Here is a 14994-nt window from a genome sequence, read left to right as displayed (position 1 = left end):
ATTTGTATAACTTTCTAGACCGTCTGCAAACACGTTATTTACTTAGTATTTAAAATAAAGAATATAGTAAATAGGTGCCAGACTGCAATGAGCTGCAAATACTGGTAGTCGTGCAGGAAAAAACTGTTCTGTTGGACGCTGCACGTGTCTAAAATCAACAAGACATTGACTAACTGCTACATGTGGTGTGACCCTTTGTTTTTAGTCCCTGTTCAGGCACAGCCTGAAAAGGGGACTTTATAATTCAGGTTATGTCCATTTTTCCGTCTCCAACATTTTCTCAGAAATTCTACAGCAGATATCAGTGAAACTTGGCAGGTTGATGAACAAGTCTCTGCTGAGTATGCACGTAATTTTTTTTTCAGATCTGAAAATCCCAAGTGGGTTTTTTTCACGATTTTCATCAAAAATTACCTCTCCCGGCAACATTGACAGAACGTCTGCGCATACTCAGAATAAATTAATTACTGTAAAATACTTTATTTTTGCTTGCAACATTTTTTTGCTATTTTCGCTGAAGGAATGTTTCAGTTAAAATAAAACCCAGCGAATATACCCTTTTCTTATATTTTACAGTCAACTTGTCAAAAATCAATGAAAATAAATTCAATACAAAACACCCAGAAAAAGTCTTTTCAGCGAATGATAATCCAGCTGAAATAAAATATTTTACAGTAGATTAGATCTGTGAGTAACGCTGCTGTTATTACGGCACGTGATTTCTCCACTGCGTGTAATTTATTATAGTACTGTTTATACATGTATTCTGTTCGGCTCAGTGGTCTCATTCACTAGTTACTAGAAGAACTAGTAACTTTATTTGATTTCAATAACTTCAAGAAGGCAGCATAAGAGTCGTGTTTGCAAAGGTAAGTTTCAGCAAAATTGAATGTTTATTGGGGTACGATTGGTGTACATTCCGTGACGTACGGACATGAATAATATGATGATTGCCAGCTTTATATTCTTGTGAAAAGCCAAAAAAGCAAACAATTGTCTCCAATCTACGAAACTAGTTCGTAAGCTTTCAACTAAATCGTTATATCGTTATCCGGTCTTTTGCTTGTGTCGCGATTTCCGAAATATCCACAACTCGGGGGGGGGGGGGGGGGGTGCCTGTATCGATCAATTTATTCATTATATAATAGTAGGTTGCTTATGATTATATTCGTATTTTTACCTTGCCCGTACCATCAAAGATGGAAGGGAAAGGTATATTAAGGGAAAAATTTTGTCCAGCGTTGTCGTTGTTGTCGTTGTCGTTGTCATTAATAATTGTTATTGTGTGCATAATAACTTTACTAATTCTATTCCAAACTTTATCAAACTTGGTCACCTTATTCATCAGTATAAAGTCTTCCCTGAGTTTGAACAACAGATGTCCTGTATGAAAATATCATGCAAAAATTGAGAAAATCTAATAAAATATTTTAACTGTTTCTACATGTACTTGACTGATCACTGGTGATACACATCAAAGGTCACTGATCTCAGTGGAAATATGCATTGTTGTATGTGTTCAATGAAGCAAATGATTTATCTTGTAATAATATCCTTGGTAATGTATCTCAGAATCCCATACTGGGATTCAAAACCAACTCACGGAGAGATTGCACAGTCTGATACGCATTTGCAAACCTACCAAAAAAATCTTTACATAAAACAAGATGTCAGAAAATCAATATAAGCACTCCTATGAACTGGGTGCCTAACTTTGATCAAGATCTGAAGCTAATAGAAAATCTGTTTAGTTCAAAGTTATCAAATCAAAAACAATACATATAAAATACATTAAAAGCAAAACATTTCATTCACATTTTAAAAAGAAAATTATTCTAAAATATATGTATTCTGTATTCTGTATTTGACAAACAGTTCATTCGACAAATGAAAACTCACAGGAATATGTTTCAGCTATTAGAACAGAATGATAGAGTTTTTATAATACTAGTTTAAAAACGCACTTCAAAGATTGCAGTGTTTGAAGATGTAGATTCTCAGGAGGCAACAGTACTGTTGACTTCTCCCTCCACTGGGCACCAACTAACTATTTAAGTTGATTTGCATACAAAGCAGAGCTTGCAACATGATAGCTATTCATAAAGGTTTTTTTTTTTTACTTTTCATATAATAGAGTAGTCACACAATGAGGCAGTTCATATTTGTCTCAGTCAATCATTAATTTTTGACAGACACCTGTACAAAATACTAGGACTAAAGCCAACTAAAATTTTCTGTTATCTTGCATGTTTTATGAATCTATTCACATCTAAATGCAGCACTTTTTTTTTGCAATGAGACATTTGTTTTTATACTAAAATATCTGAATTACTTTGAATAAAGCTGGAAATTATGTACCTTAAAATAATTAAACAAATAAGGCACCAATGGTTTTGTAACATATTTAAATTTTTTAAGGACATTCGGTAGACTGATTCCCCACTGTTGGTTCAACCCCAAAACTTGTTTGTATTCAAAATTAATTATGACAATGCATATTTATATTGAAACAAACTATGATAAAGGGAATTATATTATATAACAAAGGGCAAGGTCACCAGAGTTCAACTATGTTTTATGTTGTGAGCATTAAACTGTTAGTTGTAATGAAGATTTTGCCGATCTCCTGCGATTCAACATGGCGGATGTACAGTGACAACACGTGTATGGACGGTCGGTCGAGTAGTCTGCAACGGACCATGAAATCGCCCGACGTTTTTTCGGCAGTTTTCTTTTTAATATTTTGAATATTTCATTCACTCCTGACGCCTAAAAGAGTCTAATTTATATTTTACCGTAGTCATCGACACCTACTGTAAAATGACTAATTTTCACTGGGTTTAAATTTCACTGATTTACCATTTCAGGCATAGTCAGTAGGTTTTAAATTCACAGTTTTGTCATTTAGATAATGTGTTCTATGCTAAATTTTACATATTCACTGTGTTTTAATTTAGCGCATTTTTCCAGTCAGCAAAATAAGCTAAATTAAAACCCAGTGAATAATTACCCCCTTTACAGTATCCAAGAGTATGATGTTTATTGTGAATAGCCTGAATGGGTAAGCTTCGTTTCGACAATGAGCTGTTATTTCTGTGAACAATGTTTAATTATTCTTTGAATGCTCGTTTTTTTTTTAAACAACTAATTTTTGGATTAAAAAAAAAATCATGACGTTTTCCCAGTCAAAATAGCATAAAGATTTTGCTACAACATCGGTGAATCTCTACAGTATCACGTTGCGTTCACCACGAGGTCACTGAACCACATTAACATATTTAAATGAGCCACGTGTAAATGGAAACATGGCGGATATTGTATCGTATCGAGCATTCACATTCAACCGAAATCATTCGTTTACGATGAAACTAAGTTGAATATTACTTCAAATTCATAAAAATTCAACGAATTAATTTTTTGTGCGTTATTATAATCATTACTGAATAATAATCAACAATTGCAATACTTCGAAAACAAGTAAGTTATTCACTTGCGAAACACAGAATGACCAGATTGTGCTACCGTGATCATTTGCTACCGGTACTAACCACTAAGCAATGTATTTGTGTTTGTATTTATTCAAAACTTCTTTTAGAACATACTTTACTTTTCGTTATCAACAAAATTATAAAAAAAATAATGCATATTACATTGTGTGATTTTTTGGGGGGATTCAATTCCAACATTTCGCGGTGCCTATGAACCAAAGGCCTTTCACTCTTCTCTGAGTGTGACACCTAAACCAGAGGTTTTATGGTGTATAAACTGGCACTAAATGAAAAGGCCGTTGAACCTTATTCAAATTTATAAATACATGTTATTATGTATTTCATTATGAAAACTGACTAAATTAAATGTGATCTTATTTTTAATTGTTTGAACAGAATGATTTATATCGGTAATGACGTTTTCATCCAATATTAATTGTGCAATTGCTAAAATGCCTACCTACACATTTATTGTTTTTGTTTCTGAAATAGACATTTGTAAAAATTTAAAAATCATGCTTGATTAAAATTCAAAAAAAAAGATGTAGCCATGTTATGTTTCCAACTTCTTCCAAAGTAAAACTGGCAAAGGCATGTAATTGCCATACAATCATCATTTGTGGGAAAACTTGTATGTTATTGTAAATCTTTATTTTGTTTTCTGTGAATTAATATAATATTTGAAATGGCGTAATGGATCAAAATATTCTCAAACAATCGGTCTTCTGGTGGCACTACACTGCACATTTATGCACAGTCAGTATCCCAATGTGCGATCTCAGCTTACTAAGTGATGATGGTGGTTGAAATGGAAAACTGAATACAAAAATCCAGGAACATCTCAAACGAATTTCCGTCTGCTGTGAATGCATGTTTCATTGCATCAAATAAATAACCCAATTTTATGATAGAAGCTTGCGATCTTGTGCCATACAGGGTCAAGTGATTGAGCAATAAAAAATGTGGTTTTATGTATCAGGTCATTGAATGTATCCAAAAACATGGTACCAATGATCTTAAATTTCAGGAGTGCTCGCTGAAGGTTTATCAATCTTGCGTATTGTCTTGTTCTTTTTCAATCCTGCATTTCAGTTACTAGAATTTATACTAAAAAAATAGTTTCTGTTTTTCTTCTAATAACTCGGCCACTCTCAAAAACAAATATTTTTCCATGGTCGAAATGCAAGAAGAATACAAAACTACTGTGATTGCATAGTGATACCTGTAGGGCCATTGTCAATTAGTTCGCCTGATCAACACAGCGTTATACATAGGGCTGATATTGAATCACGGAGAGTAAAATCTTGTGATACTAATCTCTAGAACCACTCAGATTGGTTCATATATCTTATGAACCCACATGTGTATATCTTGGACAACACTCATTTTAAACTTTTTTTTTTTTTTACAGTGGTGCTGTGAACTGCTTCAATTTCGCAAGGCAATTTTTTCTGGGTTTCTACAACATGGAGTGTCAGGGACTTTATTGAAATGTTGTACACAAATTTCATAAAATCCTGAATATATCTAGAAGTGAAAATTAAATGGTTTACAGTATTTTATACCCATTAATAATGATTGAAATGCAATAATATCACTGCACTAAAAAGACTTCGAACAATTATTGTTACTTCTCCATTGAAGGTTATGAGCAGACCAACCTTTATCACTACTGGCTTTCTTAATTATTACATGTACTTGCTCTGAAAACATAGCTTTTACAATTGTTTAAATTAACAGATGTTGTTCTATGTACAATGAATACATTTTATATAATAAACCTTACTGTATTAATAACAAATTGTATTTGACAACATGAGAATGATTCTGATGCCCAGTGGTGATGTTGAAACAAACCCAGGTCCTGGTAATATACTAAGACCTGATTAACAAGGAAGTCATGTACATCAAGGTTCACTCAGATTTATGAATGCAGTTTCTTGAGCATGTATACATGTATGACAAATAGTTTTGTTGCACTTGTGTACTCTGAGATTCTGAACATGGGTCAGTGGAAGTTTTTAGTTGTCAGTACAAAACTAGATTATGGGAAATCGCTTGATGATGAGTTGTACCCACAAAGAGTACATATTTATTTACCTGTTTGCAGATGTTTCTTGTACTACCTGTATTTTATAATCAATTAACGAGGGCTGTGACATTTCATGTCTTGTATTTTTCAAAATTTAAACACTGTGAAATCCTTGGACAGCTCAAAACTGCGAAATTAAACACACTCGAAATTAAATGTTTCTTCAGTATGTTTATTGTGACTAGCGTGAATGGGTAAGCTTAGTTTCGACAATGTAAACAATGTTATATTATTCTTCTAATGCTCAGTTTATCTTTTGAAAACAACTATTTTTGGATTTGAAAAAAAAAATCATGCCATTTTCCCATCAAAATCAAAGCCAAAAGTTTGTACTACAACATTGGCAAATCTCTTCCGTGTTGCGTTCAATAACATTAACATATTTAAATGAGCTAAGGTAATTTGAACACATCATCCAGTATTTTGATTGGTTAATTTGCGATTTGACCTATTAGGTTAACTCATGCAAGAAAGGACATGCTGGATACCCTACAGCATCAAGCGTTTATATGCGACCAGAGTCATTTGCTTACGATGAAACTAAGTTGAATTTATTTGCATTTCATAACAATTAATGAATTTATTTTTTGTGCATTATTATAATCACTACTGAGTAATAATCAACAATTGTGAAACGCAGCATGTCCGGACTGAGCATCTGTGATCGTTTGCTAGTACTACGCGATGCAGTTGTGTTCGTTTTTATTTGAAACTTAATTTATAATATACTTTCGTTACCAATAAAATAAAAACAAATGTACACTGTTTTTGAAAAATTACACTGGGTGACATTGTAATGAAATTTCAGGCGGTCTACTTTTTAACTCGGCAATAATTATTAGTTATTTTTAATTCTGCAATAATTTCTTTTGTCTTGGGTGGTCCAACTGCTGGCGTTGAAAGTCGTCTTGGGTGGATTTTTTAATAAGAAATCGAAATTATTTTTTGAAATTTTGAACCCCAAATAAGCGCCCACCAGCCGTGAAATCGCCCAGGGCGATTTTTCTGATGGGCGAATTTACGGCAGAATCTGGTATATATATATTATGTTTCAAAAAACATATTAGCCTAATATACTTACTAATTTTGAAAGAAAAGAAAGCTCTTCAATGTATTGTGATTAGCGTTGCTTCTACAACAAAATGTGACAGCTTTTAATATTTACATATTTTCTATTCAATTGCAGGAAGCTTCGTATTTATACTTGGTTTATACTGGTACCTTGAAGAGTGATAATACCATTGCTGTGATACGTAAGTTACTTCACAGTTGGCATGGGCATATCATATCATATCAAACATAGTATTACAATTGCTCAGGCAAATAAGTTTTGACATTTTCCTGGATAAATATGTTGGTAAAAATAAGTAATAACTGTCACAAATTGAATGAGGTGATGTCACCGGTTGGATGAGGTGATGTCTGACCAGGCAGAGTGCCCCCACTTATGAATCTGCGAGGGGAGATGACAGTGTTGGTACCCCTGTACAGGGTGGTATGCAACCCTCTTACTGGGTGCAGCTACCACTTTCCCAACAGGAGGGATGGGGGGCCAGTGCTTCATTTCTCGTCCCCACTTTGTCGGGGCAGTCACAGGATACCCAACCAACCGGAGTCCGGCTGTCTCTTACTAATATGCAGTTAAGGTCGCAGCTTGTGTACGGGGCAGTGACGGCCTAGAGACTCGGTGCTCCCCTCTCCCACTGCCAGTGTGGAGACTAAGCGTGCTTGCCAACTCCACTGGGCGGCTCGTGTGACCCAAGCTATGGAGGGGGCTCAGAGGGCGATAGAGGAGGGTGATTGGTACCCTTCGAGAGAAAAGGACAAACAGCTTGGTTCAAGTTTCCAGGTTCTGGTTTCGGAGCGGTCACGTCCAATGCCTTCCGTTGTGTGAATCGATACCCCAATTGGGGCTACGCGTACCCATACTTTTGTTAAGGCGGATAGTGCGGATCAGGAAGGCCACTTGTGAAAAGCCAAAAAAGCAAACAATTGTCTCCAATCTACGAAACTAGTTCGTAAATTGTATACCCTGTCAAATTATTGTACACGAACGATTAATTCTTGGGGACATAGTTTTCAAGTAAATCGTTATCCGGTTTTTGCTTGTGTTGCGATTTCCAAATATCCACAACTCTGGGGGGAAAGAATGTCCTTGTGTCGATCAGTTTATTCATTATATAATAGTAGGTTGCCTATGATTATATTCATATTTTTGACTCCCATGTGCGAAGCACAAAATGGGAGTCTTTGCAGTTAGTGTGTCTGTATGTGTGTATGTGTATGTGTATGTGTGTGTGTTTGTGTGTCCGACTGTTCCACTGCTATCTCAAGAACCATACATCGGTTTTTGATGAAACTTGGTACATAGATGCTCTGGGCCAATGCGCAGATTTGATTAGGTTTTGGTAAAAATCCATGCTCGTTAATTACCTAATTTGCATGATAATTAGCTAATTTTTAGCTGTTCTATGACTGTTCCACTGATATCTAAAGAACCAATCATTGGATTTAGATGAAACTTGGTACATAGATGCTCTGAACATATGCGCAGATTTGATTAATTTTTGGTAAAAATCCGTGCATATTAATTACCTAATTTGCATGATAATTAGCTATTTTTTAGTGGTTCCATGACTGTTCCACTGATATCTAAACAACCACTCATTGGATTTTGATGAAACTTGGTACATAGATGCTCTGAACTAATGCTAGGTTTTGATTAGTTTTTGGTAATAATCCGTGGATACTAATTACCTAATTTGCATAATGATTAGTCAATTTTCGGTTTTTCCACTGATATCTCAAGTACTAATCACATTTCAATGAAACTTGGTACATAGATGTCATACGACACTGCACAGACCTGATAGTTTTTATGGTAATATCAGTACATATTAATTACCTAATTTGCATAATTAATTAATTTTCAGCATTTGATATAAGTAGTTAGCATTACATTTCAATGAAACTTGGTACTTACATACTCAAGGACTATGCAGAGATTGATTGTTTTCGATAAATATTTTTGCATATTAATCACCTAATTTACATAATTAGTTAATTTTCAGCTTTTCCACGGGTATCTCAAGTACTAATCATCGCATTTCAATGAAACTTGGTACATAGATCCTTTAGGACTATGCAGAGACCTGATTAGTTTTAGGGTAAATAATTGTGCATATTAATTACCTAATTTGCATAATTAATTTTCAGCTTTTCTACTGATATCTAAAGTACTAATCATCACATTTCAATGAATCTAGAATTATGCAGATCCAATTAGTTTCCGGTAAATATTTGTGCATATTAATCACCTAATTTGCATAATTAACCAACTTTCACACTGATATCTCAGGTACTATACATCACATATCAATGAATGTACATGGATGCTGTAGGACAATAGACAGACCTGAATAATTGTGGGTTAAAATCTGTACATATTAATTACCTAATTTGCATAATTAACCAATTTTAAGCTTTCACACTGATATCTAAAGTACCGTAAAAACTCCAAAATTTCGACCGGTTTTAAATAATTGGTGTTAGAAATGTGACGTGTTTTTAGAGTCAAAATTAAGGTGCATTTTCGGACGGTCGAATTTTTCAGAATAGAAATCAGCAAAAAAAAATGGGTATGATAGACAGTGTGCTTCATTAGTTTTTAAAAAATGCAATGTCCGTCAATTGACGTAAACTTCCTCATGTTTCACGGTAAAAGCAAAGGTCGTGGCCGAGTTGTAACTCAAAATCTAAACAAAGTCATCAATCAGTGAGTATTATGACAAGCAAAACAAAACATCAAGACGCGGAGAAGAGGTCAGCACAAAACTAATAGGTCAAAAGACAAAGCTGTCTCGCACTACCTAGGAAAACTTGCGAATGTTCGAAGTACAGGTACCCATTGGACAAAAGATACATGGAAGTTTAGCAAACGATCTCCTCGACCCAGTGCAATGTATCCGGTTAGAATCAAAGCTCACGTGTCCCAAATTCTGCCGTAAATTCGCCCTTGGATTAAAAAATAAAATGGGATTTAAGAAAATAAAATGGGACTTTTAAGGTGTATTTTGGCGTCATTTTTCGGACATTTCAATCAATCCTGCCGGCTAAAATAGAGTCTAAGTTTTACCGTAGTCATTGACGTCTGTCTATTCAAGAGTACACGTGTATGATTTTTATCGTGACTAGCGTGAGCGGGTAAGCTTCCTTTCGAGAATGAGCTGTTATCACTGTGAACAATGTTAAATTATTCTTCAGATGACCAGTTTATTTTTTAAAAACAACTAATTTTTTTATTTAAAAAAAATCATGCCGTTTTCGCATCAAAATCCAAGCCAAAATATCGTACTACAACATCAATCTCTTCCGCATTGCGTTCAATAACATTAACATATTTAAATAAGCTATGGTAATTTGAACACGTTGGCATCATCCAGCTTTTTGATTGGTTAATTAGCGATTTGACCTATTTGACCTAAGAGAACATGGCGGATATCCTACAGCATCAAACGTTTATACGAGACCGGAATCATTCGCTTACGATGAAACTAAGTTGACTTTTATTTGTATTTCATAACCATTCAACAAATTTATTTTGTGTACATTATTATAATCACTACTGAGTACAGTAATAATCAACAATTCAGAAACGCAGCATGCCGAGATTTTTGTGTTCGTTTTTATTTGAAACTTCGTTTATTTAGAATATATTTTCGTTACCAATAAAATAAAAATCTCTCAGTCAATCAGAAACCCGGATTCATGCCTTTGAGGAAGGTCCCGTTTGAACGCTCACATCGGTTTTTTTTTCGTTTGGGGGAAAACTAAAACTGGTTGCAATTTTCGAATAAGAATGAGTCGGCAATTTTTAGTGGAGTCGAAAATTTGGAGGTAAATAAAACACCGAAACCCGGCAAATAAATAGGCGGTCAAATTTTTAGAGGGGTCGAAATTTTGGAGTTTTCACGGTGCTAATTATTCCATTTCAATGAAACTTAGTACAAAGATGCTCTAGGACAATGTACAAACCTAATTAGTTTGGGGTAAAAATCTGTTCATATTAATTCCCTAATAAGCATAATAATTCATAATTTTTTGGTTCTAATCACATTTCAATTAAACTTGGAGACATAGATTTTCTGTTACATTGCGCAGACCTCATTAGTTTTACACTCAAATCTGGTCATATTAATTTTCTGATTTGCATAATTAGTTTTCAGCTAAGTAATTTCGAATTATATTTAATGTGTCTCCAATACTCTCAGCACATGGGAGTTCTTTCTAAGCTTTCTTTGATTCATGTTGTGAGCATTAAACTGTTGCCGATCTCGTGCGATTCAACATGGCGAATGTACAGTGACAACACGTGTATGGATGGTCGGTCGAGTAGTTTGCAACAGACCATGAAAGCGTTATTTCGGCAGTTTTTTTTTTTTTTTTTTTTTTTAATATTTTTGATATTTCATTCACTCTTGGCGCCTAAAATAGTCTAATTTATATTTTACTGTAGTCATTGACACCTATTGTGAATAGCCCGAATGGGTAAGCTTTGTTTCGACAATGAGCTGTTATTTCTGTGAACAATGTTTAATTATTCTTTGAATGCTAAGTTTATTTTTTAAAAACAACAAATTTTTTGATTTAAAAAAAAAAAATCATGTCATTTTCCCCGTCGAAATCAAAGCATAAAGATCTTGCTAGAACATCAGTAAATCTACTACCGCGTTGTGTTCACCACGTGGTCACTAAACCGGCATTAACATATTTAAATGAGCCACGTTTAAATAAAAACATGGCGGATATCGTATCTCATCGAGCATTTACATTCGACCGAAATCATTCGTTTGTAATGAAACTAAGTTGAATATTACTTCCAATTTATAAAAATTCAACGAATTAAATTTTGTGCATTATTATAATCATTACTGAATAATAATCAACAATTGCAATACTTCGAAAACAAGTAAGTTATTCACTTGCGAAACACAGAATGACCAGATTGTGCTACCGTGATCATTTGCTACCGATACTAACCACTAAGCAATGTATTCGTGTTTGTATTTATTCAAAACTTTTTTTAGAACATACTTTACTTTTCGTTATCAACAAAATTATAAAAAAAATAATGCATATTACATTATGTGAATTTTTTTGGGGGATTCAATTCCAACAAGGCCTTTCACTCTTCTCTGAGTGTGACCACAGGGAGTTGGACAAACTTATGTATTTTAATAAATTATTAAATAATAAAATGTTATATAACTTTTCTTTTACCACCCCTCCTGGTCTTTTACCCCCCCTTGTTTATACCACTCTTTCCTTCACCGTAACTTTGTTACGCGCTAATGTCTTATTATATTATACCAGTATATTGATGGTGTTAATCCATTGATTTGATTGGTCCAAACACAAAATGTGCATATGCAATCCATGGTATATTGGCTGATAATGCACGGCTAAACCAAGTGGCCCTGGAACATGATTTGACTACAGGTTTAATACGGAAATACATAAAACCGGTATTATTTGATTTTTAGGGAAATATAGTGGTTGAATTTTAGAAGAGTATTGAAAAAAATACTGAATTAAAAACATCTGAAAACTATAATATTGCTTTTTGTTAATGGTGGGATCCAAGTTGTGAGCGTTGGTCGTTGGGTGATTGTCGTTTGCCGCACAAACCTAAACCACCGTCTCTTAACTCCGTGAGGTGCCTACACGAACGCCAGAACGCTATGTTCTCAGTGTTGTTACTTTGAGATGGATTGCCAACTTCCAACAAAGAAAACATGATCTTTAAGTACAAGATATAATTGAGGGATTTAATGACATAAAAATGCAAAAAAACTATGAGTCACAGGCAAAAATGTATGCCACCAATAACAACCGGTGTCCGGTAGCGGCAGCTGACAAAATTGCAGTGCACCTGGGCACAGTCAGCTGGCGCACACTCTTATTTAGTTTTATGCGTCATTCAAGATGGCGGCCCCCATATAGTAAATATCAAATTTATTTTATTATCACGTGTGCGCCAGCTGACTGTGCACCCGGGTAATTGCCATCTGTTTCAAAAAACACGGGACAACACAGGATTCGACGACGATATATGGTATTGTAATTCTTCACTATGGGTAAATAATTACAGGAGATGATGAAGGTAATTTCGAAAGCTACAGATTTGTGCCGAGTGTACACCAACCACTGTATTAGAGCGACGGCGTGCAAAGTCTTTCGGCCGGAGTTGAGACAAGGCATATCATGTACGTGTCACAAAAACGATGCGAAAATCCGATCTTACACCATCAAACTTACCCCAGAACAACGACAAAACTTGTCAGTCATACTGTCACAAAACTTTGGTTATACCAAAGGTATCCAGGTCAGATGTTGGAACTGAGGTCGCTGTGCCGGTCGCCGTACATGATACACCGCGTACCACTGAATGTCAAATATCCACAGTTACAAGTAGTATGATGAGTCACAAAACCGGTTTATTTCACAACTGTACTTTCAATGGGCAAATTACAGTCCAAATTGTACAAAAACCGGAATGAAAACGTGGAAAATCCGTTGTTTAAATGATCCAAACTGTACACGACCCTGTATTTCAAATCGCGTTGTGCGTCAGTAAAAGGTCAGAAAGGTCATCCTTTGTTATGCTAATTTGTGTGTTTACGCTGCTCTATTCAACGTGGATATGGTTTTTTTTCATGTGGAATAAAAATTAGTTTGTATTCAATTTGAACTGTGTTGCGCATGTAATTTCTGTATGCATTCAGCGTACAACTACATACTATTCTTATAAATATTCATGTTCAAGGGCCATAATCATGATCTTTTAGTAGATGAAAGTAAACCCTTTTTTTACAAGTTTTATCGAATTGTCAATATACTGGTATAATATAATAGCAATAACCCCCGCCGAAGGCGGGTATACCACGAGATATTGCACAATTCACTCCATATATGCACTCGCCTGCGGCTCGTGCATATTGGGGTTATCGCTTAATGAACCCACATGTGTATATCTTTGACTATACTCATTTTAAACTATTTTTTTCTACAGTGGTGCTGTGAACTGCTTCGATTTCACAAGGCAATTTTTTCTGGGTTCCTACAACATGGAGTGTCATTGAAATGTTGTACACAAACTTCATTTAATCCTGAAATTATCTAGAAGTGAAAATTAAATGGTTTACAGTATTTTATACCCATTAATAATGATTGAAATACAATAATATCACTGCACTAAAAAGACTTCAAACAATTATTGTTACTTCTCCATTGAAGGTTATGAGCAGACCAACCTTTATCGCTACTGGCTTTCTTAATTATTATTTACTTGCTCTGAAAACATAGCTTTTGCAATTGTTTAAATTAACAGATGTTGTTCTATGTACAATGAATACATTTTAAATAATAAACCTTACTGTGTTAATAAAAATTGTATTTGACAACATGAGAATGATTCTGATGCCAAGTGGTGATGTTGAAACAAACCCAGGTCCTGGTAATATACTAACCTGATTAACAAAGAAGTCATGTACATCAAGGTTCACTCAGATTTATGAATGCAGTTTCTTGAGCAAGGATACATGTATGACAAATAGTTTTGTTGCACTTGTGTACTCTGAGATTCTGAACATGGGTCAGTGGAAGTTTTTAGTTGTCAGTACAAAACTAGATTATGGGAAATCACTTTATGATGAGTTGTACCCACATAGATTACATATTCATTCACCTGTTTGCAGATGTTCCTTGTACTACTTTATAATCAAATAACGGGGACTGTGACATTTCATATCTTGTTATATTCATTGTGTGACTACTGTATTATTTAAATACAGCTATCATGTTGCAAGCTCTGTTTTGTATGCAAATCAACTTAAATAGTTAGTTGGTGTCCAGTGGAGAGAGAAGTCAACAGTATTGTTGCCTCCTGAGAATCTACATCTTCAAACACTGCAATCTTTGTGTTTGAAGTGTGTTTTTAAATTAGTATTATAAAAGCTCTATCATTCAGTTCTAATACAGGGCTCGAGAATATTTTCAATATGTCACTTGCGACAGGGCAAGTAAATTTTAAATTTCACTTGTCCTGTACAGAAAATTACTTGTCCCACAAATTGGGAATAAAAAGTTCAGTATAATAAAAAAAATAAAACAAAACAAAATTTGTTCGGTTTACTCATTTATTATTTCCTTAACTTTAACAGAATCACGAAACGTCTTCAAGCCACACAGCTACGAGTTTGATCGTTCTTCTTTGGTGAACCCCGTCAGGTTAACTGTCCCCTATCGCTCACTTCCCAGCTGGTGTATTCGTCCAACTAAAAATTATTTTGTAGAAAATACAACATATGCTTTAGTTTAAGATTTCGTTTATATTTGTAAAATTGGATTGCCTTG

General features: G+C 34.6%; 1 protein-coding gene across 1 annotated transcript in view; it reads left to right on the top strand.

The window, feature by feature from the left end:
* Nucleotides 1-14994, top strand: part of LOC100369610 (emopamil-binding protein-like) — a 47601-nt gene that overhangs the window by 8948 nt on the left and 23659 nt on the right. Inside the window, exon 2 of the mRNA XM_002733445.4 lies at nucleotides 6767-6833. Coding sequence (XP_002733491.1) covers nucleotides 6767-6833 — 67 coding nt within the window. The remainder of the gene's footprint in view (nucleotides 1-6766; nucleotides 6834-14994) is intronic.

This window comes from Saccoglossus kowalevskii, chromosome 1, assembly GCF_978046115.1.
Source record: "Saccoglossus kowalevskii chromosome 1, keSacKowa6.1, whole genome shotgun sequence".
NCBI classification, from domain to species: domain Eukaryota; kingdom Metazoa; phylum Hemichordata; class Enteropneusta; family Harrimaniidae; genus Saccoglossus; species Saccoglossus kowalevskii.
The sequence above is the reverse complement of the archived record's forward strand: the minus strand, read 5'-3'. Positions and strand labels throughout refer to the sequence as shown.